Here is a 25,226-nt window from a genome sequence, read left to right as displayed (position 1 = left end):
GGCACCACCGCTACCAGTTCGCCTGAACCAGATAGAATCAGCTGAATTGCACCCCTTGAATGAGGGGTTCTAAGGCTCCAGTATATTCTGAAATTAAACTTATATTTAAACAATGGTCCCTCCGTTGGCAATAGTTTTCAAATGCTGCAGGTGTGAATAATCGCATATTTGATCTAACTTCAGACTTCAGTAACTAATGGCATCCATGTAAAGATTTGACTGCATCTTGCAAAATCAAATGGTAATTTTTCTTTGTTCCTGATGTGTAGGACAGAGGTGAACATTTTATACACAGAACGGCCTACAGGCCCTCAATCAGAAGTGAAACCCAGCAGGTTCTGGAGAACAGGTAGCAGAAATTTTGAGTAGTTTGGAGTACTGATAGCGGAAATTTTGAGTAGTTCGGAGAACCAGCAAATGCCACTTCTGGCTAGCACCAGAGTAGGGTGGGAATGGAGATTTTGCAGTATCCTTCCCCTGTCACACTCGCCAAGCCACACTAAGCCCACAGAACCAGAAGTAAAAAAAAAAAAAAAAAAGAATTTCACCACTGCCCAGAATCTTCTTGTCATTTTCCTGGTACCCATTTGGATCATCTGAAAATTGATGGTGCTGTTTTCCCACCCCTTTGAGACGGTGGATAGACGGAAGCTAGCATTTTGCAATTAAAAGCTAAGACTATGTAAAGAGCTGTGTGGATAACTTTGGGAGGCAGGGGGAAGATCCGTAGCCCAGACTACAATCTGATGAGAGACATCTGAGTCCAAATGAGGAATGGGGATGGAGAAAGCATTTCAGGAAGGCCTCTCCCTAGTCGTCAGAAAAATAAAGGCAGGGGAGGGGGTAAGACCTTTCAGACTTGAGAATTCTTTATTATAATAAGGTAGTATTAGTACTCCTGGTCTGTGTTTCCTGTCTGGACAACCTCAAAGGGTTGATAAGACTCACCCAATTCCTCCCCAACCACCCTTGTGTGCTAACCCTGCCCATTTTGCATCTCACTTCTTCTCTCCCCTTTATTAGTGTAGCTCTTGGCTACCAAAATGTTCCCCACTAAATCAACAGAAAATCAGACAATATTTTGTGTTAAGACATTAATATTTTCCAACTCTTTAAAATGCAACAAACAGATGATGCCTTGGCAGCCCGTTCCCATTCCTACCACTCTTTTCTTTCGGGAAAATACCAAGCAGAATGCACACAATTTGCAATAAAGATAGGTGGAGGTAGAAGAACATTAACTGAATGCTGCTATTAGCAGTCTCCAGCCCGGTCAGATGGAAGGAGCTATGATTGATTTATGGCAGGGGTGTCCAAACTTGGGAACTTTAAGACTTGTGGACTTCAACTCCCAGAATTCCACAAGTCTTAAAGTTCCCAAGTTTGGACACCCCTGATTTATGGTATTCTCAGCACTTGAGAGCTTTGCAAATCATAGATGTGGGTTGCTTTTTTTTTTAAAAAAAAAGGGAACTGGAAATTGGAATACTTGGTGGTGACCGTAGCTACTTCTTAAAAACCCTTGCTTCCCATGGCAGCTTATAAGCTTAAAATATGTAAACTAACTGAAGATGAACCCATAATAATGAAATCAAAATGAAAACCAACTGTCCATGATATAATTAGGTTGGCATTTCGACATTAAAAAATTTGGCCTGAAGTACAGAGGCAATTAAAATAAAAGCCACAAAAAATAACACAAAGAGCTGATCCTGAAAGTTATGTTGAAGTTCTGAATAAGTAAAAATGAATTTTTCCACATAGACTCATGGAAAAATAAAACAAAATAGGTGTGATAGAAAGGTAAGGATTTCTATAGGAATATTTCAGATGGTAAGCTATAATTATCCTGAAATAAAGAGATCTAGTAGACACAATTCCTAAGAACTTCTTTATCATATTCTCAATTTATCTGGACTAAATACTCTCTACTTACCTTCAGTTAAATCTACAGTATTTGAAAACTGTAGTTTATTTAATTAATTTAAAGTGCTGTTTTTGTACGAGTGACATCAAGTTAAAATTCCTATTTTGCAATTATGTCCACAAGGACAACTACAAAGTACAGACCATATTGACATGGACACATGCTAATGGAACAGCTAAGTATGCCAGAAAAAAAAAGATAGTAGACACAGCTTGCATTTCAATCTCTTTGATTCCTGGGTATTGCCAACTGGGTATTGCATCCATCCTAGGTGCTTTCTGGGTATGTTAATGTATAGACATGTAAGTGATGGTATTTATAAATGGCATAGATATTTTCTGAGCGACTTGGCAGGAAAAAAAATGAAACTACTTCTACAAGATCAGTTATGTATGAATGACAGTTGCAAAAACAAGAAAAAGAAACCCATATTATTTTCTGTATTTGATCCAAAAATCCCATTGGTTTCAAAGCGTCTTTTTTCCTGATGTCTATGTTCACAAATCACATAAACCATTTTTTTTACAATAATAAAGAAAATAATTCCTGCCTATTTTTTCTCATGCTTGAATCACAAGATGTTCTGGACAAGCTTGGACTGTTTTATTATCCAAACCCAACAAACCATGGTTAAACAACCACAGTAAAGCTATTCTTTGACTGCAATTGGGACTAGAATTTGAATAGAAGTTGTAGTAGTTGTAACTTGAGGTACTAGTTCTCAGGGGTTGCTACAAAGAAGAGGGAGTCAAACTATTCTCCAAGGCACCTGAGGGTAGAACAAGAAGCAATGGGTGGAAACTAATCAAGGAGAGAAGCAACTTAGAACTGAGGAGAAATTTCCTGACAGTTAGAACAATTAATCAGTGGAACAGCTTGCCTCCAGAAGTTGTGAATGCCCCAACACTGGAAGTCTTTAAGAAGATGTTGGATAGCCTTCTGTCTGAAACTGTATAGGGTTTCCTGCCTAGGCAGGGGGTTGGACTAGAAGACCTCCAAGGTCCCTTCCAACTCTACTACTATTGTATTGTAATTATTTACTATTGTATTGTATTGTATAGTGACCAATTTTTGACAGTTTTTTTTTATAGTGGATGTAAATCAAATGCACTCTCCTAAATGGGCAATTTTTGCCAGAAACCAGCAAAAAATCTGGAAACCAGCTTTACTGCACACACCCCCCCCCCCAATCATAGTAACATGAACATGGTAAACTGCACCCATTCTAAATGTGAGCCGGTTGTCAAGCACCTAAAATATGGTCACATGAACACTGGGGCGGGGAGGCAGCGCAACATTTTACGACAGCCAGAAATGCTCTATAGGCCATAAGGCACCCTTTCCAAAGCTGTTGTGACTTTGAATGGTCATTAAACAATTGATAAGTTGAGGATTACAGGTAGTCCTCAACTTACAACCACTTGGTTATTAAGCGGATCACTGCACTTGTTAAATAACTTAGTCAATGGTTAGGTGAATCCACTTTCCCCCACTGACTCTGCTTGTCAGAAGCTGGGTGGGAAGATTGCAAAGGACATTTTCATGACCCCAGGAGTCTGACTGCTGTAAATACAGGTAGTCCTCAACTTACAACCACAATGGAGCCCAAAATGTACGTTGTTAACTGAAAGATTTGTTAAATGAATTTGTCCCATTTTACAACTTTTCTTGCCACATTTGATAAGTGAATCCTTGCAATTGTTGTTAAGTGAATCCGGTTTCCCCATTGACTTTGCTTGTCGGAAGGTCGCAAAATGAGTCCTGAACTCTGCAACCGTCATAAAGATGAGTCAGTTGTCAAGCATTTGAATGTAATTCACGTGACCATCAGGATGCTGCAATGGTCGTTAAGTGTGAACAATGGTAATACATCACTCTTTTCAGTGCTGCTGTAACTTCAAACAGTCACTAAATGAACTGTTGTAAGTCAAGGACTACCTGTACATGTGTTACCAGTGCTGGAAGTTTGATCATGTGGCCCTGGGGACGCTGCAACGGTTGTAAGCATGAAAACTGGTCGTAGGTCATTTTTCAGTGCTGCACTTGTATATTTGAGTTGTAGATTTTTTTTAAAAAAAAACAACTATTTATTTAGAAAGAAAGCCAGTTGCCCATGGTGCAACAATATGAGAACATGCACTCAAAAAACAAAATAATGGAAAAGCCCCAGGTCCAGATTGATTTCCAGTGGAATTCTACAAAACATTTGAAGAAATCTTGTCTCTCCCTCTTTTAGAAGTCATGAATGAAGTGATATCAGAGAGCAGAATACCTAAATCATGGTCAGAAGCATATATTGTATTGCTACCCAAAGAGGAGACAGATCTAACACAAACCAAGAATTATAGACCAATATCTTTATTAAATTCAGGTTACAAGTTATTCGCAACTATATTAGCAGACAGACTCAAGAAGTATTTAAATAGCTTTATCCACTCTGATCAAAATAGTTTTTTTTACCAAAGAGACAAATTAAAGATAATATGAGAATGATTTTGAACACTTTGGAATCCTACGAGGCCCATCCTGAAAAACAAATGGCTTTAATGTTTCTTGACGCACAGAAGGCTTTTGACAATGTGAATTGGCAATTCATGTTTTCACAATTGGAACAGATGAATTTTGGTAAGAAATTTATCCAAACTATACAAATGGTATATCACAAACAAACCGCAAAGATAATGGTAAATGGAGAATTGACAGATCCTATTGAAATAAAGAAAGGTACGAGACAAGGTTGCCCATTATCACCGTTACTTTTGTCCTAACATTAGAAGTCTTAAATAGAAAGATTAGAGGAGGAGAAGAAATAAAAGGAATGAAAATTAAAAAAGAAGAATACAAGCTACAAGCATTTGCAGATGATTTGGTATTTATTCTTGAAGACCCATTTGAAAGTGTTGGAAAGAATAGAGGAGTATGGAAAAGTAGCAGGCTTGAAAATAAATAAAGACAAAACAAAGATTTTGACAAAGAACATATCATTAAGACGAAAGAAAGAGTTGGAAGAAGCTTTGCAGATTCAAATTACAAGTAAGGTTAAATATTTGGGGATATACTTATCAACTAGATGTAGCACTCTTAACGAGGATAATTATATTAGATTAAAACAACAAATTGCGACTGATTTGATGAAATGGCAAAATCTGCAACTATCAATGTTAGGAAGAATCTCTACAATTAAAATGAACATTTTACCTAGAATTTTATATCTGTTCCAGACAATTCCAATTAGATTAGGCAAAGACTTTTTGAAGACCTAAATAAAATAGTTTTGAAGTTTATTTGGCAAGGGAAAAAAGCAAGAATAAACCTGATGTGGATTAAGGAGTGGGTAACACTAAAAAATTCCAGATTATTGAATGTAGAGGGTCATGATTTATTGTTGGGATGGCATGCTTTTTTATGATATAAGGGAACTAAAGCACATGGTTATTTTAGAAGACATTATATAAGGGAGGCCTTGTTATTAAACTGGGAAAAGGTTAAAAGATTACATTGCTTAAAAACTCCAGCCTGGATATCAACTATTGAAGCATTTTCATATCCAATAATATATAAAAAGGAACAAACAGTAAGATATGTTGAAATATTGAATACAGAGGGTGAACTCAAATCTATTCAAGTGTTGAAACAAGAAGGAATAGAAATGAATTGGTATTCATACTTACAGATACAATCTAGATATAATGAAGGTAGAAAATCAATAGGTCTTTACAATGAAATGACTGAGTTAGATAAAATTTTAATTGGTACTGATGAAAAAGTAATTAAAAAACTATATGGATATTTATTAGAGACTAAATTACAAGAGGAACAAGTTAAAGATAGCTTGGGGGGAAAACTTTGGGTATGGGATAGACTTAGAAAAATGGCAGAAACTGTGGTCCCAAAATTATAAAATGACAATGTCAACTGCATATAGAGAAAATTTGTATAAGATGTTTTACAGGTGGCATCTATCCCCAACGAGAATTGCAAGAATATCCAAGAATAAATCGGAAAAGTGTTGGAAATGTCATCAGATACCGGGTTCATATTACCACATGTGGTGGACTTGTATTGAAGCTAAAAGATACTGGACTAAAATCCACATGTGGTTGGAGAAAATGATACATAAACACATAGACCTCAAACCAGAGATCTTTTTACTGGGAATCATACCAGAAATTTACAACAAAGACTTAAAATATTTGATTCTAAACGTTTTAACAGCAGCTAGAATTGTATTTGCAAAAACCTGGAAAAACGAAATGATACCAAAACAGGAAGAAGTTATTTGAAAGATAATGGAGTGCGCTGAAATGAGCAAATTGACATTTGAAATTAGAGAACAAGAAGACGAGCAATTTTATAAGATATGGGATTTGTTTTATCAGTGGCTGGAAAAAAGAACCTGGACATGAAAAATGTTTTATTTATGTTTTAATTGAAGGAGAAAAATGAGAATACAATAATGTTGTTAAATAGACTAATAACGATACAATGTTTTAATTGAAGGAGAAAAGCAAAAACATAATAATCTTGTTAGACTAACAATAATACAATGAAACACTGACATATATATGAATAATTTAGAATTTTTTGTTATAAAATGAAGGATAAAGATAATAAATGAACCAATGTATATTTGATAGAAGATATATAACTCTAAGTGCATACCATAAAGATATCCTGTTGAAAGTAGTGAAAGATATATAAACATAAACACTTGGTAAATTCTTTTATACTGTAAAAATATTTAAAATGAGACAATGATTGCATAAAGGTATGTTGTTGTTAAGCAGACAATCAAGAATGTAAGAGAATTAAGCTTATTGAAAAGAAAGAAATATTAATCGTAATTGAACATATGCTGTACAATGAAAGTGAGGTTTTTGGCTATATTGGATGGAAAAACTGTGATTGTATATGTAATTGAAAATACGGATGCAAAAACACTTGTAACCAAAAGACATGCTGTATGTAATGGATGAAAATTTTTTAATGTTGTCTTTTATGTTTAAAAATAAAAAAAAACAGGTGGGAAAAAAAAGAACATGCAACTTTAAAGGGAAAGGCATCTTACATCTTATTTTGTGAAAGAGAGAGATTGTGCCTGATTAAGCTTTGCAAATCATACGAACAAATCAATCAAAAAGCCCATTTATTCAAACAATTAACTGAATACATGATCAAAACAGAACTTCTCTGCTCAAACTCATCTCACTCATTCATAGCCTTGAGGTGTGTCATCTTGGCCATCTGAAAATCAAAAGGAAATAGCTATGAAGCAAAAATGAATAATTCATTCTAGTAGGAGAGAAATAACAACAACAACAATACAGATAATCCTCATTTAGCAGCCACAGTTTGGATACATCTTCCATAATATAACTGGCACATAGGTGACCATTCACTCCTCAAAGACTTTCAGAAACAGCTATGGGTTCATTTTCAGTCTGTTTCATTCCACCCAGCTTTCAGCAGCCTCCGTTTACCAGGTCAAGATTCTTATACCTTCTGCAGCTTGGCCCAGAATAAAGATGTACAGCTGAATATCATCAGAGTCACCTGAATCAACCGATGACTTCTCCCAGTGGCTTTATACAAATGTTGAAGCGGGCTTTTCTTCCCTTATCCATCAAAAAAATTACTTACCGAGGAGCAAACTGGAATTGTCCCCTCAAGGATTGGTGTCTTGGTCTATATTGTGAACCTGAGGTGTGGGAGATATAAGATTAACCTATATCATGCACAAAAAATGAAGCAACAGAAGAAATAGCAATAGCAAAAGCACTTAAGACTTATATACCGCTTTACAGCCCTCTCTAATTAGTTTACAGAGTCAGCATACCAACAATCTGGGTCCTCATTTTACCAACCTTGGAAGGATGGAAGGCTGAGTCAACCTTGAGCCTGGTGAGATTCGAACTGCTAAATTGCAGGTAGCCAGCAGTCGGCAGAAGTAGCCTGCAGTACTGCACTATAACCATATTGATATTGACAGAAATATTTTGTATTCTTCAAATATTGAAGAAATGAAAAAAACATTCTAAAGAAAATTGCAAATACTATTTATTTCTTTTAGAAAGTGATAGTCCCTTAAAATGCTCAGAGTGATGTCTATTCTTGACCGATGTAATCTTTCTGTTTCAGTTCTTGCTATTTTAACTCATATGTAACTGAAAGCCTTTCCTTCACTCCAAAACATCTTAGAACTATAATGATATGAGTGGGTTGGAAAAACCTGGAAGGACAGATTGTAGATTTTATCATGGATAATGTGATCTATAGTCTGAGAAAAGGATGTTCATTTTTAGAGAAGGGAGGAGAAAGGGATTGAGGAAGTAACATAACAAACAAAAAAGCCAATATTCCACATATAGTTTCTCTCTTACCCAGCAAGTCTGTAGACCAAGGGTCCCCAAACCCTGGTCTGTGGACTTTCACCGGGCCACAGCGTGCCAGAAATTGGGCTGTGCAAACAAGCAAAACCTCATCCCTGATATATAGGCAGTACGTGAAACCACGCCCCCTCTGGTCTGTGGAAAAACCTCTCTCCACGGAACCAGTCCGTGGTGCCCAAAAGGTTGAGAGTTGCTGCTCTACATCACCCTTCTCCATTCTGGGGCCACCTAAGTATACTGGTACTCCAATTCTTGGAATCATCATCATGGGTCTTTATTTCAAAAAGTAAGATAAATGTCCATCGAAAATATTACGGAGGGACAATCTGTCTTCAGAATGATTTGAGTGTGATAAAGTAGTTGGGAAGTCCCAGATGAATTCTACTAATCTTCCAAGGAGCTCGAAGGTAGGTTAAGCTAAAAAGTTATACCCATTAAAAAGCCTTCCTAATGTTACTATTAAAAAAATATTTTTACTAGTATCATTTTCTGCCACTGCACCTCTCTCTCAACCCATAAAGCAGCTAAGAAGTGTGTGTGTGTGTGTGTGTGTGTGTGTGTGTGAGAGAGAGAGAGACAGAGAGAGAGAGAGAGAGACAGAGAGAGAGAGAGAGAGAGAGAGAAAGAGAAGACTTGATCAGCCCGTTGTTTAAAATGGTAAACCACACTTTTGTCATTTCAGCTGATAAATTAACAGATGCTCTAAGCTTGATGTTTTAAGAGGACTAATATAAGGCTGCCAACTACAGACAATTACAGAGCCAAATTGCAGACAATTAAGTGTGATATTTTAATTGTCCCATTGAAAAACTGAAGAAAACTCAAGCTTGAACGTGGGAACCGCCTTTACTGCAATTCAGAGCTCCCTTTCAAGTATGTCCAAGAACTATTCAACAGAGATTCTGGACAAAAAGCTTTACTGAACTGAGGAACAAATTAGGACAAGAGAAGGCAGGCAATTGGTGGGCTGGCTAGTGAAATTCCTTAAGAATTTGATACAAAACAAACACAGAATGTCTTTGCTTAAGCAGGGAAATCCTGCTGATATGTGAGAAAGAAAGATACGCCGGAATAAGATAACTTTGTTTTGTTGTGGTTATTTCTGTCGTAGAAATGTTAGCTTTGCCTTATAATTAAATGAAATGAACCCTCTTCTTGTTTACTCATTATTTCACTGTATAAAAATCAATTTAACGTTCTCAGGGGTTACAATCAAGAACTAGACTCATACCTGGAACTTTAAAAAGTGTAAATAAATAACTTTAAAAATGTAGCTTGGTATTTCAGTTTTGTGTGATTTTGCTTTTACCTGAGGGCTGAAATTCGGAGAAGGAACCAGTTTGTTGAGACTCTCTCCACTGGCTTTCCCTGCACTGGGGCTGATAAGAATGAGATGGATTTCTGCTCAGAAGCCTCCGGTGAGAACCTCTGCCCCTTCCGTGCCTCCCTAAAGAAAACATTGGACATAATAAACTAAAGAAAAAGTTGCCCCATATTTACATACAATGAAGTTTCTATAGATGAAACAGTTGGGATTCTGTTTTTAAGCTAGAATGGAAAAAAATGGAACATATAATTAAAGGTAAGGGTTCCCCTCGCACATGTGCTAGTCGTTCCCGACTCTAGGGGACGGTGCTCATCTCCATGGTCATGTGGCCAGCATGACTAAACACCAAAGGTGCATGGACCGCTGTTACCTTCCCAACAAAGGTGATTCCTATTTTTCTACTTGCATTTTTACATGCTTTTAAACTGCTAGGTTGGCAGAAGCTGGGACAAGTAATAGGAGCTCACTCCATTACGTGGCGCTAGGGATTCGAACTGCCGACCTTTCTGAATCGACAAGCTCAGCGTCTTAGCCACTGAGCCACTGCGTCCGTTATAACATAAAATTACTACCTCTTTAAAATATAGAAGCAGCAGAGGTAAGATTTCTTATACACACGTTTCAAGCAAATTAAGATTTTATCAAATTCTTGTATAAGCAAGATTTGGTATACTCTGAGTGCATGCTATCCTACATGATGAATGCATATATCTTTTTCTGACTGGTTCTTTTGCATGGAATTCAATTTACCCAGGAAAACAAATACAATATTTATTTCCAATTTACATCTTCCGTGACTATTCCATTTTTATAACAAATGTTGCCGGACTACAGCGCATCAACATTTTATCTGCGAAGTCTTGTATCATTGGATCTTATGTCTTGGCAAAGATATTTATATTCTCATAAGTCACATGCAGTGGATTTTCTGAAGAGTTCAGGTGGTACTTACCTATCATGAAGCTGCTTGGTCTTGGTCTGCTCTGGATTTTCCTCCCCTTTGCTATGCTTGCTTTGCAAATCAGGTCCAACAGATTCTGAAACTTTGTGCATCGTAACTCCTACAGGTGAAATAATATTGGTAATTCTGAGAAATTTTCATTTGAGTCAAATAAAAATGAAATCATTAAAAGTTTGGTTCGCATCTTAAAGATAAAAGTATGTGCTAGTAATCATTGTTGCCACTCCACCCAAAGAAAAGAGCAAAATATGGTTAGACCAGCCTTTCTAAAGGTTGACTATTTTTAAGATGGGTGTCAGGGTTCCAAGTAACACCCCCAATGAAAGAAGACTCCGAGGCTTGAGTTTCCTCGAAGTTCCATTTTATTAGAGATGTCATATTGGCACATCTGGGAAAACCCAAATCTGAACGCTTCCAGGTTTTCCCCACCAAAAAGAAAGTCCAAGCCCCTGCCCAGCACCCACATGTCCATCACATGATCCAATCAGGTACCATCCAAACCAGGAGTTGCCTCCCAGTCACCTTATTGCAGCTGCAGGGCCAGATGACCTTGACTTTCTGAGAAAGAATGTTATTATGGCTACGTATCACCCACACTCTGTACAATCCCCCCTCCCATTTTCCCATAGTAAAAAATGTGACAGGCCTGAAGTCCAAAAGGTAAAAGATGGCTTCCAGGTCTGACAATGGGAGGATTTCAACTCCCAGAATTCCTTAGGCAACATGGGTCTTTTAAAACTTAAAACTTCCCAAGTTTGAGAAACACTGGATTAGACTAAAGCAGCTTGTCTACTTTTCTCTTCCCATGTTCTGCACATCCAATTCAAGGTATGACTTCATTTAAAAAAAAAGCTTAAAAATAGATCTAATTATGAATGTGTCAGGTCTGCCATCTTCAGCATACTTTGCTTCACTGGCATCCTGCCATAAATTACAGGGAGGGGGAGATTGGGGAGATAGAAGGTAGAAAGGGGGATGACAGGAACCAGAGGTGTCAAACTAGAACAGATTGGCCAATGAAGGATGGAGCCGTGAAAATAGAATGCGAAGCTCCAGCAAAGAGGCGCCAAATCTCAAAGCCATTTCCAAAATATCTAATTCAAATATCATTGGACACTGACGGACTGGTCAGGGGGGAAGGCCAGGTTAGAGGGAAAAATGCAGGCTTTGCATGGGAATATTCAGATCCTGCTTCACTTATGCTGTAACCGCTTGACTTTACTAAAACTTTCACTTCAAAAAGGGAGTCGAGGGTCTTTCTTTCTTAAATGCCCAAGTCAAGACAAACCTGACAGAATGACTCAAAACTCAATAGTTTTTTTTTAAATCTTCCTCATGCACAAGGAAAAGATTGAAATTGTGAGCATGAATCTTAGATTCACTCATCAGCTACTGAATCATGATTTTGAACTATGTGCAAAGAGCCTCTGGTGTCTTAAAAGGCTAGTTTTAATTTAGAAAAGCCTGGGCTTTTTCAACCAAAGAGTTATTTCATATAGAAGTGTTTTGCTCACTTTTATGAAACATCTTAAAATATCAACATATTAACTCTTCAGTGGACAATTATCTTTGCATCAACATTTCAGCATTTATATAGTCCAGCCAGTGTTTCTTGATCTTAGCCACTTTAAGATCTCCAGACTTCAATTCCCAGAATTCTGAGAGTTGAAGTCCAAACATTTTATAGTTGCCATAGTGGAGAAATTATGATCTAGTCTATCCTTTAAAAACATAGAATACTTTTCAAAGTATCTGAAGCAGTGGTGGGATTCAATTTTTTTTACTGCTGGTTCTGGGGGCATGACTTGATGGGCGTGGTGTGGCTTGGTGGGCATGACGGGGGAAGGATACTGTAAAATCTCCATCCTCACCCCACTCCAGGGGAAGGTTACTGCAAAATCCCCATTTCCTCCCGATCAGCTGGGACTCGAGAGGCAAAGCATTGATGGGGGTGGGGCCAATCAGAGGTATTTACCGGTTCTCCGAACTACTCAAAATTTCCGCTAACGGTTCTCCCAAATTGTTCAGAACCTGCTGAATACCACCTCTGATCTGAAGAGATTACAAATATTCCATGACAGCACTTCTAAAACTAGTACCCTGATTAGTAATGCTAAGAGAAGATTGTGACAAACTTGTGTCCCACCGAATTAATTATGTCGTCTCTAATTATGACTAAAGTTGAGGTCCATTTCTCTATATTAACCAAACATTAGTCAGGAAACTCTAGGAGGCTGCAGGGGCTAAATGCCATATATACATCATACATATACACACATTTTATTCATCCTTTTAAGTACAAAAAGGTTTTCCTCAATCTAAAACCAAGACTGTATACTTGCATTGTGTTCCAGGAGCTGATATAAAGGGTATCCTCTATGAGCTTGGTGGTATTTCTCTTGAAAAAGTTTCCCATCAAATACATGCCATGCCATCAAATCATCCATTTGAAAGGGGAAACCACAGGCACTATTGGCCATCAGCAACACACCAAGGCCCCGGACAAACAGCGAACCAAGCTGTACTGCTCTTGAATCAATTTGGGCAAGCTGTTAAAAAGAGAAAAAGGGAGAGCAGCATAATTATTGGCATTTAATACGGTTCCTGTAGGTAAGAATGGTAGAATTTTACATTTTAGTACAATGGATTCTAATCTTGATGGCTTGGCACGAAAAGAAAAAATGCAGTAGTTCCACGTTTGCAACAAGATGTGGAAGAAATGTAATAATGTGTCTTACTGGCTTCTTCCATCAAGCATGAATCTTGTGATTACCACTATCATCCTGCATCTTGGATATGGCTGGAATACATCCCATGGAATTTTCAGGCTACTAAGGAAGCAAATTCATAATCCATCCATCCACCCACCCACCCACCCATCCAATTTCAGAACCATCCAGGCCTGTAGTCTATCTATTTGGTCAAGAACTGCTAGGCAACAGGGCAGGGAAATTGCCATTGTGCTGATGTCTTGTTTGTGGGCTTCCAATTAGATTCACTGGTATTAATAGGAACCCTTGTTTATTGTTACAGTTATGTCCTAAGATATATGTAGGCCAATATGACACATGGCCTATACCCCTATACTTTAGTTGTCTGGATGTCGGTAAGAGAGTGTTTTTAATAAAACCACATAATATATAGCTGTTTCCAAATGTAGTGGTGACACAGACCCATCTACCTGGCAAATAAAAGAGGTGTATTATACCAGAATGGCAGATGTAGAAGCCATTATCATATAGCATAATGAGCCCTACAAGAACTATTCTCCCTTTATTAGAGAGATTGCCAGGAAGGGCAGACAATTTTTATGTAGGCTTTCTCCTCCAGGACACAAACCCGGCTACCACGTATGCAGTGGCAAAATTCTGTGTTGTCCAATTGGTTACAGAATTATAGTTGTCATCTTGTACCAATTATTTGGATATCTCTAACAATTTCGGGATCATTATATCTACTCCCATACTTATCGGCTTTTTACCCACATAAACCAAGGAGTGACCCAAATAGTTTGAGAGCATGTATTTTCTCAACAGGGATGCTATTATCCACTTTTAATGTCAGTACTTTTTTAATATATTGTAAAAATGTAATGTCTATTGCTGGTCTTTGACCATAATAAAGATGTCTTCTTCTTTAGCCCTACAAGAACTTTTACTACAAACACATACAATTTTAAGGTAATTGGCAGCACTAACATGGCATAGCTGGCAGAATTGAATTTTGATTACCAAAAATTGGATGAAGATGCTTGTTTAGCTCTCTAGGTAGAGACAGCTTAATTTTACCTTACCAAATTATCTAGCAAAAGAACTAATTGAGTTTAATTTATTATGAGCATGTTAACAAAACAGAATGCTAAAGCAAGGATATGGTGATAGAAAGCTTTAAATTATTGTTTGTCTGCTTTGGACATTCTGATAAAATTAATTCACTTTGTGCTGAAAGTGAAACATCCTAAAGTAACTATTTTATTCCATTTATAAAAATGCTACTCATTGCCTAAGACCATAGAAATTGGTAGGTTATTAATATATCTTTGATTGACCAGTTCTTCCAAAGAGATGGTAAGTTCAGTTCTCTTCAGTCAGTTTAACTGACTTCAAATATACAGAATATTAGTTCTGTGTTCCCTTTTCCCACCAGAATACAGTGCTATTTATTTTGAAAATACAGTTATATTATGTGTGTGTTAAAGATTAGAGCGCACGTTAGTCCTTCCTGCCTAATCAAAGATGTAGCACAGACAAGAGGACTAAAAATAAGAAAGATCTTACAAACTACAGCATTTGCTGGAAGAGACAAACTAGAATAACCAGTTCTTAAAAGTCCACAGTGCTTCACAGTAAATATTTAACAGTAAACAAATCAGCAGTTTGGGGTTTATATGTTAGAAAGGTTTATTTGCTGAGCTTCACAAAGGCAGATTTGTGTAAAGTGATACTTTGGTAGGACAAAACTCGTATTTACTGTAAGCCAAGGCTCAGAGTGAACCTAAACAGACAACCCAATATCGCTTTACATTTCAGGGTCCCAACTAAGAAGAATTCAAAAATCAAAACAGACCAAGGAACTCACTACAAATAAAGCCATGTTTATTCATCAAACTCAAGCCAATTAAATTCCTTTCCAAAGTTCAAAAGGATTTCTGTTTGAACCCAACCCACAGAAGAGTTTCCTGTACTCCTGCTTTGACCAAAGGTGATACAGGTCAGTAGATGACAAGTGGAATATTCAAACTACAGCAGAAATAAGTCCCTTTTCACTGCCCTTCCCTTTACTTGAGTCAAAAAGGAAGCCACATGTCACCTGCCATTTGGGTGAGCTGCCAATCAGCAGAAATGGAAAGTATTTTCTCTGAACACAATAGGGATTACAGTATATATGCTAAATGTGTTCTAAATTAGAACCGTGTGGACATTTCTTTAAAACCAGTTCCCTTGAATCTTATATGCACTGTGTGTGTGTGTGTGTGTGTGTGTGTGTGTGTGTGTGTGTGTTAGTTAGAATCCCCCAGCCTGTATGGTTATTACCAAGGATTCTGGAAACTGAAATTCATACATTGGAGGGTACTGAGATCAGAGAAAGCTGATGCAGAAATGACAAGTCCCCAATGTTCACTTCTAACCAAATGCTAGGAAGTCACTCCCTACATGTGCTTCTGGAAGGCCACTCCCACTAACAAGCCTTTCCCCTCCTTCTCAAATATGGAATAGAAAATGCTAATCTGATAGGGATGTTTGTTATGTATGCTGTAACTCAAGTCTGCTAAACAAAGCCTATTTTTGTTATTGCAAACAAACACATGGTAACAGATTTATGCATTTGTTTACTAAACTCAGAAACTGTAGCCTTTATTTTTCTGACGCCACTAGTTTTTTTTAAAAAAATAGGGTAAACCTCTAATGCTACATATTTACCATTGCCAATGGACCATGCATATATTTCATATCTAAATTTGTAAACATAAGCAGAAAAGACAAAATTAAAAACTAGGGTCCAAAGTGGAAACATTCTTTAAGAAAAAAAAAACCCAGCATTAGCCACGTTATAGAGTAGTCCTTGACTTACAACCACAATTGAGCCCCAAATTTCCACAGTTAAGCGTGACTTAACTGTTGCTAAGTGAGTTTTGCCCCATTATATGACCTTTCCTGCTACCGTCGTTAAGGGGATCACTGTAGTTGTTATGTTAGGTTTCCCCATTGACTTTGCTTGTCAGCAGGTCGCAAAAGGTGATCACATGACCTTGGGACACTGCAACCGCCGTAAATACTTGTTGCCAAGTATCCAAATTTTGATCACTTAACCATGGAGATGCTACAATGGCCATAAGCATGAAAAACAGTCATAAGTCAGTTTTTTCAGTGCTGTTGTATCTTTGAATGGTCACTATATGCATGCTTGTAAGTAGAGGACTACCTGTAAATTGGTTTTAATGTAGAATTGAGGGCAGGTGTTGGGAGGACCGAGGATCGACACCAAGTAAGAGATCCAAAGTCTGGAAGTGCTCCCTGATTCTCATTTGACACTGGATTCATAGGAAGGAACTTAGGAGTGCTTCTGCATCATTACATCTCCTGTAGTAACAACAGTCTTTATTACTACAATGGTGTTACCACTGAAAAGTGTCCGGGAATCATATAATGCAATGTATGGAAGCTAGCCGGTATATGTACAAGGATTGCATAATGCATGAAATTAAAGATCTACATTGGTTGTTTACTATGCACAATTTAAGATACTAGTGTTCACTTTTAAATGCATTTTAAAAAAACAGAATGATATTGAATATCATAATTATACCCAGAATATGGGAAACTTTCTACCTCCTTGGAGTGGAAGATGTCTAGAGCCATCTGTAGGCTAGTGGGACAACTCAAACTGCCTCCCTGCCTTTGTCATTCTCTCTTGCTCTTACTTAGCTATACTGTAAGGGCGGAAGTTGATGAAGAGGGAACCAATGTTCCTTGGATCAGATTTATGTCCTTAGGTATCTTCCAGTCTCAAGGGTAACTAAATCTATAATCTCTCTCCCTCTCCCCCCTCTCTATCATCATCATCATCAGGCTACTTCAGCTGATTGCTAGCTGCAGTTCGGCAGTTCAAATCTCACTAGCTCAAGGTTGATTCAGCCTTCCATCCTTCCGAAATTGGTAAAATGTGGACCCAGATTGTTGGGGGCATTATGCTGACTCTGTAAATCGCTTAGAGAGGGCTGTAAAAGCACTATGAAGCAGTATATAAGTCTAAGTGCTATTGCTATCATCATCATTATCATCTCTCTCATCTTTTTAACTAATCTACCATCTCTCTCTCTCTCTCTCTCCCTGTAATTGATCTATCACTACAGTTCTATGTTCTGTGTTTACCTTTTTCGCTACTATTTCATGAATTTGGGGCTGGGTGTCTAGAGTACAGAGATTTATAGTAACACTTCATACATCAAAGTTATACTTCTCTCCACAAAGTCATAAGTATTCAAGAGAGAGAGAAAAAACTAACACGAGGGGCAAAGGATGAATCCCACTGCTTTTGTATATGTCAAACATGATAAACAAACCTTTACCAGTTTGTGGGGAGCACAACATTCATGGAAGAATATGGGGGAAGCAGATGGGAAAATTTAAAAGGCTTGAACCCCTCTTGTGGACTGAAATGGAGGCCTTCTCAGGCTGTGCTCTCCACTGAAATAAATGCGGAGGTAAAGAAAGTCATAAATATCTTTTTTCACATTGCATTCTCTGAGTCAGTTTTAAAATGGTAGAGGAAATGCCAGTTGACATAGCAGCAACCATCCATGCAATACAATATATGAACGAAAAATGAAACAACATGTTTCATTCATTGAAATATGTTTCACTCTTGCAACAACAGTGAGAAATGGAGGTATGTAAATAATTGCTTTTTCTTATTTCGACTTAGGGCAGTTCCAGACCACCAAACTTTTCACTCTTCAATCTTTCACAAAGTAGTCTGAAACTGATTTACAACAATCTTTCCTTCTCCTGACCTTGAAACACAGAGAATGAATCAATCAGTGTTTGAATCAATCAGTGTTTACTCACTCCAGCTGGCCAAGAGAAAAACACAACAAAAGTATAATCAAATCAGTATCTTGCCTCCTGAACTACCATCAATCACGGAGTAATAAACATTTCATTTCCACTTTGCATAGAAAGAAAACGCTAGCACCCTGTCCTTATTTCTTAATAAGAACAAAATATTTATTTGTGCAACATCATCATCTGCTAGCTAACGAAAAATACAAGAGGTGACTGTGATAGGGAGCTACATAGATGTTGGCATTTAGAAAAGAATGCAAAAAAAAGGATTGAAAAACTCAAATGCTTCCTGGCTGTCATGCCATCATCCTTCAGTGCATTAAAAAAACCCAGGAATGGTAAAAATGAAATAATAAAAAGTTGGCAATTTTACAAGTAAGCACTTTACTTAACAGTTGTCACCATGGGACAGGCTGTTATGACACTTGAATTGAGGAAGATATTAGCACAAAATGAATAGGATGCTAAACTCCTACCAAGCGGTGGCAGATATTAATAACAACTACTAGTAATTAACTGGTTGAGACAAAGTAAAAAAAAGGTGAAAGAATATGTGCCAATACAATCCAGGCAGTCCTCGACTTAAAACAATTCATTTAGTGACAACAGTTCATTGGAAGTTACAACGGAACTGAAAAAAGTGACTTATGACCATTTTTCATGCTTACAACCTTTGTGGCATCCGCATGGTCTCGTGATTTACATTCGGATGCTTGACAACGGGTTCATTTTTATGACGATTGCAAGGTCCCAGGGTCACGTGATTCCTTTTGTGACCTGCTGATGAGCAAAGTCAATGGGGAAGCCAGATTCACTCAAAAACCATTGCTACTAATTTGACGAACTGCAGTGATTCACTTAACGAATGTGGCAAGAAAAGATGTTAAATGGGGCAAAACTCACTTAACAAATTTCTCACTGAGCAACATCAATTCTGGGCTCAATTGTGGTCGTAAGTCAAGGACTACCTGTATAAATTCAGGGTCCAAGTATTCCAATCACTGGAAGGAAAATGGAAAGTCACTGTCCCTGGTAGGGGAATTGTCATCATAGGAACATTTCGGTCCTCACTGAATATTCAGCAAATATGTTCCCTTACTTAAATTTTAATTATTGCTAGGATTATATAATTGTTTTAAGCTCTAACATCAAAACTTATGCACTTTTGAGTTTTGGGATTGTCAGCACAGAAACTAGGCCAGTAAATATGTAGAACGTGCCACACATCTTCTTGAGTTTTACCGCTAGTCTTCTACACTATCACCCCACCTCAAGCAAAGGCAGATGTGAACATTTGCATTCCTGCTCTTGTGTAACAAAGATAGGAAGACAGGTGCAGAAGAACGCAAGAGCAGATGTCAAGCAGGTGTGCTTGCTGTGGCTTGCTTACTACTGGCTCCCTTCCCCCATGCCACACCTGCCAAGCACAGGTCACTGCTGGTGCAGTATAGTTTAGCCCAATAAATGCTATCTTCTCTCTTTATCCTTTCCGATTAGCCTAAAGAAAGAATGCATTTCAGATTCTCAAGTACCTAGTCATTATATACCAGAAGTTGGTATAATATTTAACAGGCGATGCCAACTGATACACAGTTGTTAATTGTGTCCATCAGTTATGTTTTTAGAAGCTAGTGTAGCCTTTGCCATTTTTTAACTAATGGGAGTTGAAAAAGAAGAAAAAATATGACATATGTTCTGCCGGGATTGAGAATGCAGTCTTAAATCTCTTTACTTATAATAAACCTTATAGTTCAACAGAACTTTCTTCCTAGTACAATAATACATTGACTTGGGAGTAAGGCTAACTAAACAAATGCAACTTGCTTCTGATTAGTTAAGTCCACCATTGCCTGCCAAATGAATTAATCCAGTGAGCAAAGTTATCCTTCTCTATTTGTTGAAATATACTTTAGAAGCTAGGTGTATCATAAAAATAGTAGCTGCTCCACTGGAAAGCAAATATAAGGGATGCACTATATTAACAGAGTGATTCAAGGAAAATAAATCTTCAATACAATCCCAATAAATCATCAATAAAATCCCAAGGTGGTGAAGTATATTTTGAATAACAAGGAAATGATCCACATGCTTTCAGAACTACATTTAAAAACATACTTAGATGCATTCTGAAAATAGCAATCAAGAGAATTTATAAAACCATCACAAAGACTGGAAGAAATAGAAGGTGGGGAGAAGCTGAAACATCCAAACATTTATTAGACACCAAAGTCTGCTATTTGGGACTACAAAATTATAATATTTGGATTGAAGACAATCCAAAATGTTAGGCACTCCAGTCCTGTAGTCAATAAGGATTTATTAAGGGGCATAAGAAACTTAAACAATAAAATAAACCAAACTTGGGGAATGAGCCAAGTTCCATTTTGTTGGGTAAGATTATTTAATAAGAAAAACCTTTGTCTGTTTTGTCTCATTCTTTTTCTTGTACACATTTAGAATTCTACAGAATGCTTAATGAAACAAAAAACAGAAAGCATGATCTCAATTTTCTCCAAAAGCTATTTGGATATATAGCAACAGCACTTAGCACTGAGACTTATATACTGCTTCACAGAGCTTTACAGCCCTCTCTAAGTGGTTTACAGACTCAGCATATTGCCCTCAACAATCTGGACCCCATTTTACCCACCTTGGAAGGATGGAAGGCCGAGCTCCTTGAGCTCTGACAGGATTGAACTCCTGGCTGTGGGCAGAGTTTGCTTGCAATACTGCACTGTGCCACCATAGCGCAGTAGATTTAGTTACTTCTCCAAATGATTTTCTGGTCATTGTATTAGCAATGACCAGCAGTAATCAATGTAATTTAACAAATTTAATTCTAGTTTAATTAGAATTTAACTAATTTAATTAAAAGTATTCAACTGAGATGGAATACCTCAAGTTATTACTTATTTAATAAGCCATAACGCCGGTTTACATGTAAATGCTCTTCCAAAAACCATGATTTGAAGAGCTGTGGTGATGCAGTGATTAGAATGCAGTACTGCAGGCTACTTCTGCTGACTGCCGGTTGCTTGCAATTTAGCAGTTCAAATTTCACCAGGCTCAAGGTTGACTCAGCCTTCCATCCCTCCGAGGTCGGTAAAATGAGGACCCAGATTGTTGGGGGCAATAGACTGACTCTGTAAACCACTTAGAGAGGGTTGTAAAGCACTGTAAAGTAGTATATAAGTCTAAGTGCTGTTGCTATTTACAAACCACAGTGTCTACATTTGCTCACCAAGGCAAAAAAATGAATTATTCTTATGTCTTATAGTATGATGTCTAAATAAATTTGATTATGCATTGGACTTCTGTTAGGTTAGTAGAAGGAAAAACCAAAGCTAAGATAAGAATGCCTTATGATAGTGCATTTAAAATAGGAAGACTGCCTTACACTTACTGAGAATATATATATGTATTTATTTCAATGTATTTCTTTACTTATTTTGTTAGTTTATGTATAGAATGTAGTGATGAAGGCAGATAAAGATGCCATGTTGGTTTTTAGTCACCTTAAATTGAGGATAATTTTCTTTTCAATGAAACATATTCAGCAATTTTAATCTAAGATATTCATTTTTGTATGGGTTTTAGTATGGTACTTCATAAATGTTGATTTATGTAAATATTTACATGATTTCTATAATTTCTCTTATGGAATTCACATTCACAATATTTGATTATGTAATTCTTGTGCTGAAAACAGAAGCATTTTAGCCCTAATTCCCTGCCAGGCACACTTGATAATGTTTTGTTGACTTATTGCCATCATTATTTGATGATTTTTCATTTACAATAACAACAGCAAATGTGAAGTGGAGGAAAAAAGAAAACTGTTCACAGCATTCTTGATTTTAGTGGGAGGCACCATGTACAAAGACTTCAGCGACGGTTATCCAGGAACAGCTGCTTCCGAGCAATTTGTAAGCCTATCTAAAAAGTGCTCATAAATATGCCAATAAAATATGTCAACATTACATGTTCGCATTCTATTTGCTTTAGGTGTTTTTACAACTGAAGGCCATAAAGCCAGGCAGTTAACAGCTCTGTAATGTAAAGTCTTCGGCTGCATGACACATGCTTCTCCCCTCCTTCTACAATTAAATTAAAAACCACAGTTTTAATTACAACCCTGGGTCTTTTTCTTACATGATGCATATGTATGACACTCAAATTCTTTGTTTGACTGAGCAGGTAGAGCTGCCAATTTTTTTTAAAAATGTTTTTAGCTGTCGAGAACAAGACGAGTACTGACAAGATATAGAAGGAAGGCAAAAGATGCTTGGAATTTCAGAGTAAATACAGTATATACCAGAGAACAATGGGAAATTGCTTGGACACACGACTGGCAGGAGGCTCATTTACCTTGCAGTCAAACAAGGGAGTGTTAAATGAGAATGTAGAATTGATTCAAAGCAACCCAACATTCCAAAGGTGGGGCTGGTTCGTAAAGATGCCCCACTACTGCCTTCCCCAAGAAGTGGCACATGCCCAAAGCTACTATTAAAAGGAAAAAAAAGACATACACAAACACCCTGTTTACCAGACAAGTGTATCGCAAGCCTACAATATATTTTAAATGCAGATTGTGCAGATTGCTCGACGGCAACACAAACCCTAACAAGTTAACTTGTAACTGCAAAGAGATTTTCCATACAGGCATATGCAATTAACTAAAGGCTAACTGAACTTGCATATGTTGAGTGGGGAGTACTATAGTTACAGGCTATGTACATGAAGGCATGCTTGTTCTGACCTAGGCTTCCCAAGAGCATGAAGCACACTCCTTGTCCAGACAAAAAACCCTTTTATTAATTTACTATGAATTCTACTCATTCACATCCAACAAAGTCTTTTGAGGGAGGATTTACAGTCACAGACCTTATCTGGCTTGGCGAACTGACAGGCTGCTATCTGCAAAACTTGGCAAGGAGTCTCAGAGAGTCACGAACCAATTAAGCAAACTCCTGCAAACTCCACTCCCCTTTTGTTCCTCTTTTCTGTCCTCTGGGAAGGGCCATTCATCCTCCACCTGTGGCCTTACTCCCAAGTTGACCCCTTTTCTTTAGCTGTTCCCTTCATCTGGCAACTCTGCGCATGCACATATTGGGAACAGGCTCCAACTGTTCGCCTGCTTCACTGATGTCTGACTCTGAAGGCAGCTGATAACTTGCATACGGCTCTGGCCCCCTCTCTGCCTCTGACACAGAGCCCTCATCAGAGTTTTTCCCAGACTCCAGGACTGGACCATGTTCCTCCCCAACCTCCTCACTGTCAAAATCTGCTGCCAGCTCCACTGGCCACTGGCGGACCACAATAATGCTTATCTCTGGTAAAGTAAACCACAGTTTACAGAATTGCCTGAATTGGAACAACAATGTAAACAATAATATGTCAGTCGATTTTCTGCAACACAGTGAATTACAGGCTTGTCAGCACATCTGGGCTTAATATGTTGTGCAAACCCAGTCATAGGAATTCAGGTTATCAACGAAGAAATGTTGCTCATGCTCTTCAATAGAAATTTCTAAAATTCCATTATTAAATAATAATATTTGCCCTAAGGAAGTCTTAATGACTGTCAGCCAATGGCCATGTCATTAGAGAACTCTGTGCAGGTAAAGGGGAACCAACATCCAATATACCTAGAAGAATTAAGAAATCTACCTTAAGAGGATGATGAAAATTTGGAAAAAAGTTGCTCTTATCAAAATGCAAGTAAAAGTATTTGAGCTTTCTATTGCTTGATATATCTGTCCAAAAATGTTATACAAAGAAGTGTTGACAAATAATGGAGAAACCATCTGGGTCACAGTCATTGGGCTTCAATAGGGCAGATCTTTCTAAAGTTTTAGCCAGATCAAAATGAAATAAGAATTTCAGATAAATAGTTCATTAGCAAAACAAAGCAGTAGAAACCTCCTGACCCTCAAATCTTATCTCCTGCATATCTGAGTTAAGTCAAGAGAACGCCATGCAATGTTCACCTTAGGGATATCATGCGTATTACATTAAGAGTTGGATCAAGCCTATACCTGCAAGTCTGCAAGCTGAGCAGCTGATTTCTCCTGGAGGCAGAGAGCCTGAGCCATAAATGCATGCAGATCTTCTAAAGAGAGGCTGTCCACCTAAGAGGCAAAGTTTTAAGACAGAAGCTTAGCTTTGGTTACAAATAAGCAGGAAAATTCTTGCTTTGTTCATTATCTGCATTCCTTTTTAGGGGAATGTCAGTCTTATACCTTATCTTATTTTGTAAAAGCTGCTTTTAAAATCTGCCTCTGCATCAGAGGTCTTCATGGCTACAGTTGCCATACCCTGCTGTACATTCATTTACTACACATAGTAAACTTTGAATAGATACAGTATGTGTATCCACACACATCCTTACAAGGAGACGCACCATTTTGGCTGTAAATGAGGAGAAGTACAATCCAACATTAAGCACTTTAGAAATGCTACTTTTGCACAATTGTAGTTTTATTTTGAAAAAGGTTGGCTTGGTCTTTGTTAACCCATTTGTTACCTGGTGCAACATTAAAAAAGGAGATACCTTTTAAAAACAACTTCCTTAATGTCCTGACTAAATTAATACAGGAGAGAAGGGTGACGGAGTGAAAGAGATCTGATCTGAATGTTCATTACAAAGGTAAGAACAAAGATCCAAGCCACAGCAATTTCCTTTAGTTAGTTCACTCACATTAGGCAACAGGAATTTACAGTTTGGTGATATGAACAAGAGCCTTGAACTAGAATCTAGCTTTCCCCGGTCTAGTATTCTTCAGATGCATTGGAATTGCAATTTGCAGAATTTTCAACTAGCAAATATGAAGATCAGGATTAGGAATTTTGGGATTCATAGCTCCAATGTGAATACAGTGTCCAGCGAGAACCGTTAAGCTGGGCAGGATGTAAATTTAATGAATTATTATTATTAATTATTATTATTATTTATTAAACATGAAACTCAGTCAACTGAACATTTAAAGATGTATCATGGTAAGCATTGTGACCCAGCCGTGTGGCAAATAAATACCAAATAATCTGAAAAACAGGC

General features: G+C 37.5%; 1 protein-coding gene and 1 long non-coding RNA gene across 2 annotated transcripts in view; both read right to left on the bottom strand.

The window, feature by feature from the left end:
- Positions 1-6,893: 6,893 nt before the first annotated feature.
- On the bottom strand, positions 6,894-7,631 carry LOC309386410. The gene is made up of 2 exons (XR_014174414.1): positions 7,568-7,631; positions 6,894-7,171 (listed from the first exon to the last, which is right to left on the bottom strand). It is a non-coding gene; the product is annotated as an uncharacterized lncRNA (long non-coding RNA).
- Positions 7,632-9,599: 1,968 nt separating this feature from the next.
- Positions 9,600-25,226, bottom strand: part of FAM120B (family with sequence similarity 120 member B) — a gene marked incomplete at its 3' end in the record, with an annotated part of 31,510 nt that continues 15,883 nt past the window's right edge. Inside the window, exons 7-10 of the mRNA XM_081943916.1 lie at positions 24,208-24,300; positions 12,947-13,153; positions 10,596-10,704; positions 9,600-9,763 (exon numbers count right to left, since the gene is read on the bottom strand). Of these exons, the coding sequence (XP_081800042.1) occupies positions 9,600-9,763; positions 10,596-10,704; positions 12,947-13,153; positions 24,208-24,300 (573 nt within the window). The remainder of the gene's footprint in view (positions 9,764-10,595; positions 10,705-12,946; positions 13,154-24,207; positions 24,301-25,226) is intronic.

The sequence above is a fragment of the Natrix helvetica genome (assembly GCF_964273705.1).
Source record: "Natrix helvetica genome assembly, chromosome: 2".
Taxonomy (NCBI): Eukaryota; Metazoa; Chordata; class Lepidosauria; order Squamata; family Natricidae; genus Natrix; species Natrix helvetica.
This window is presented reverse-complemented; position numbering and strand designations above follow the sequence as displayed.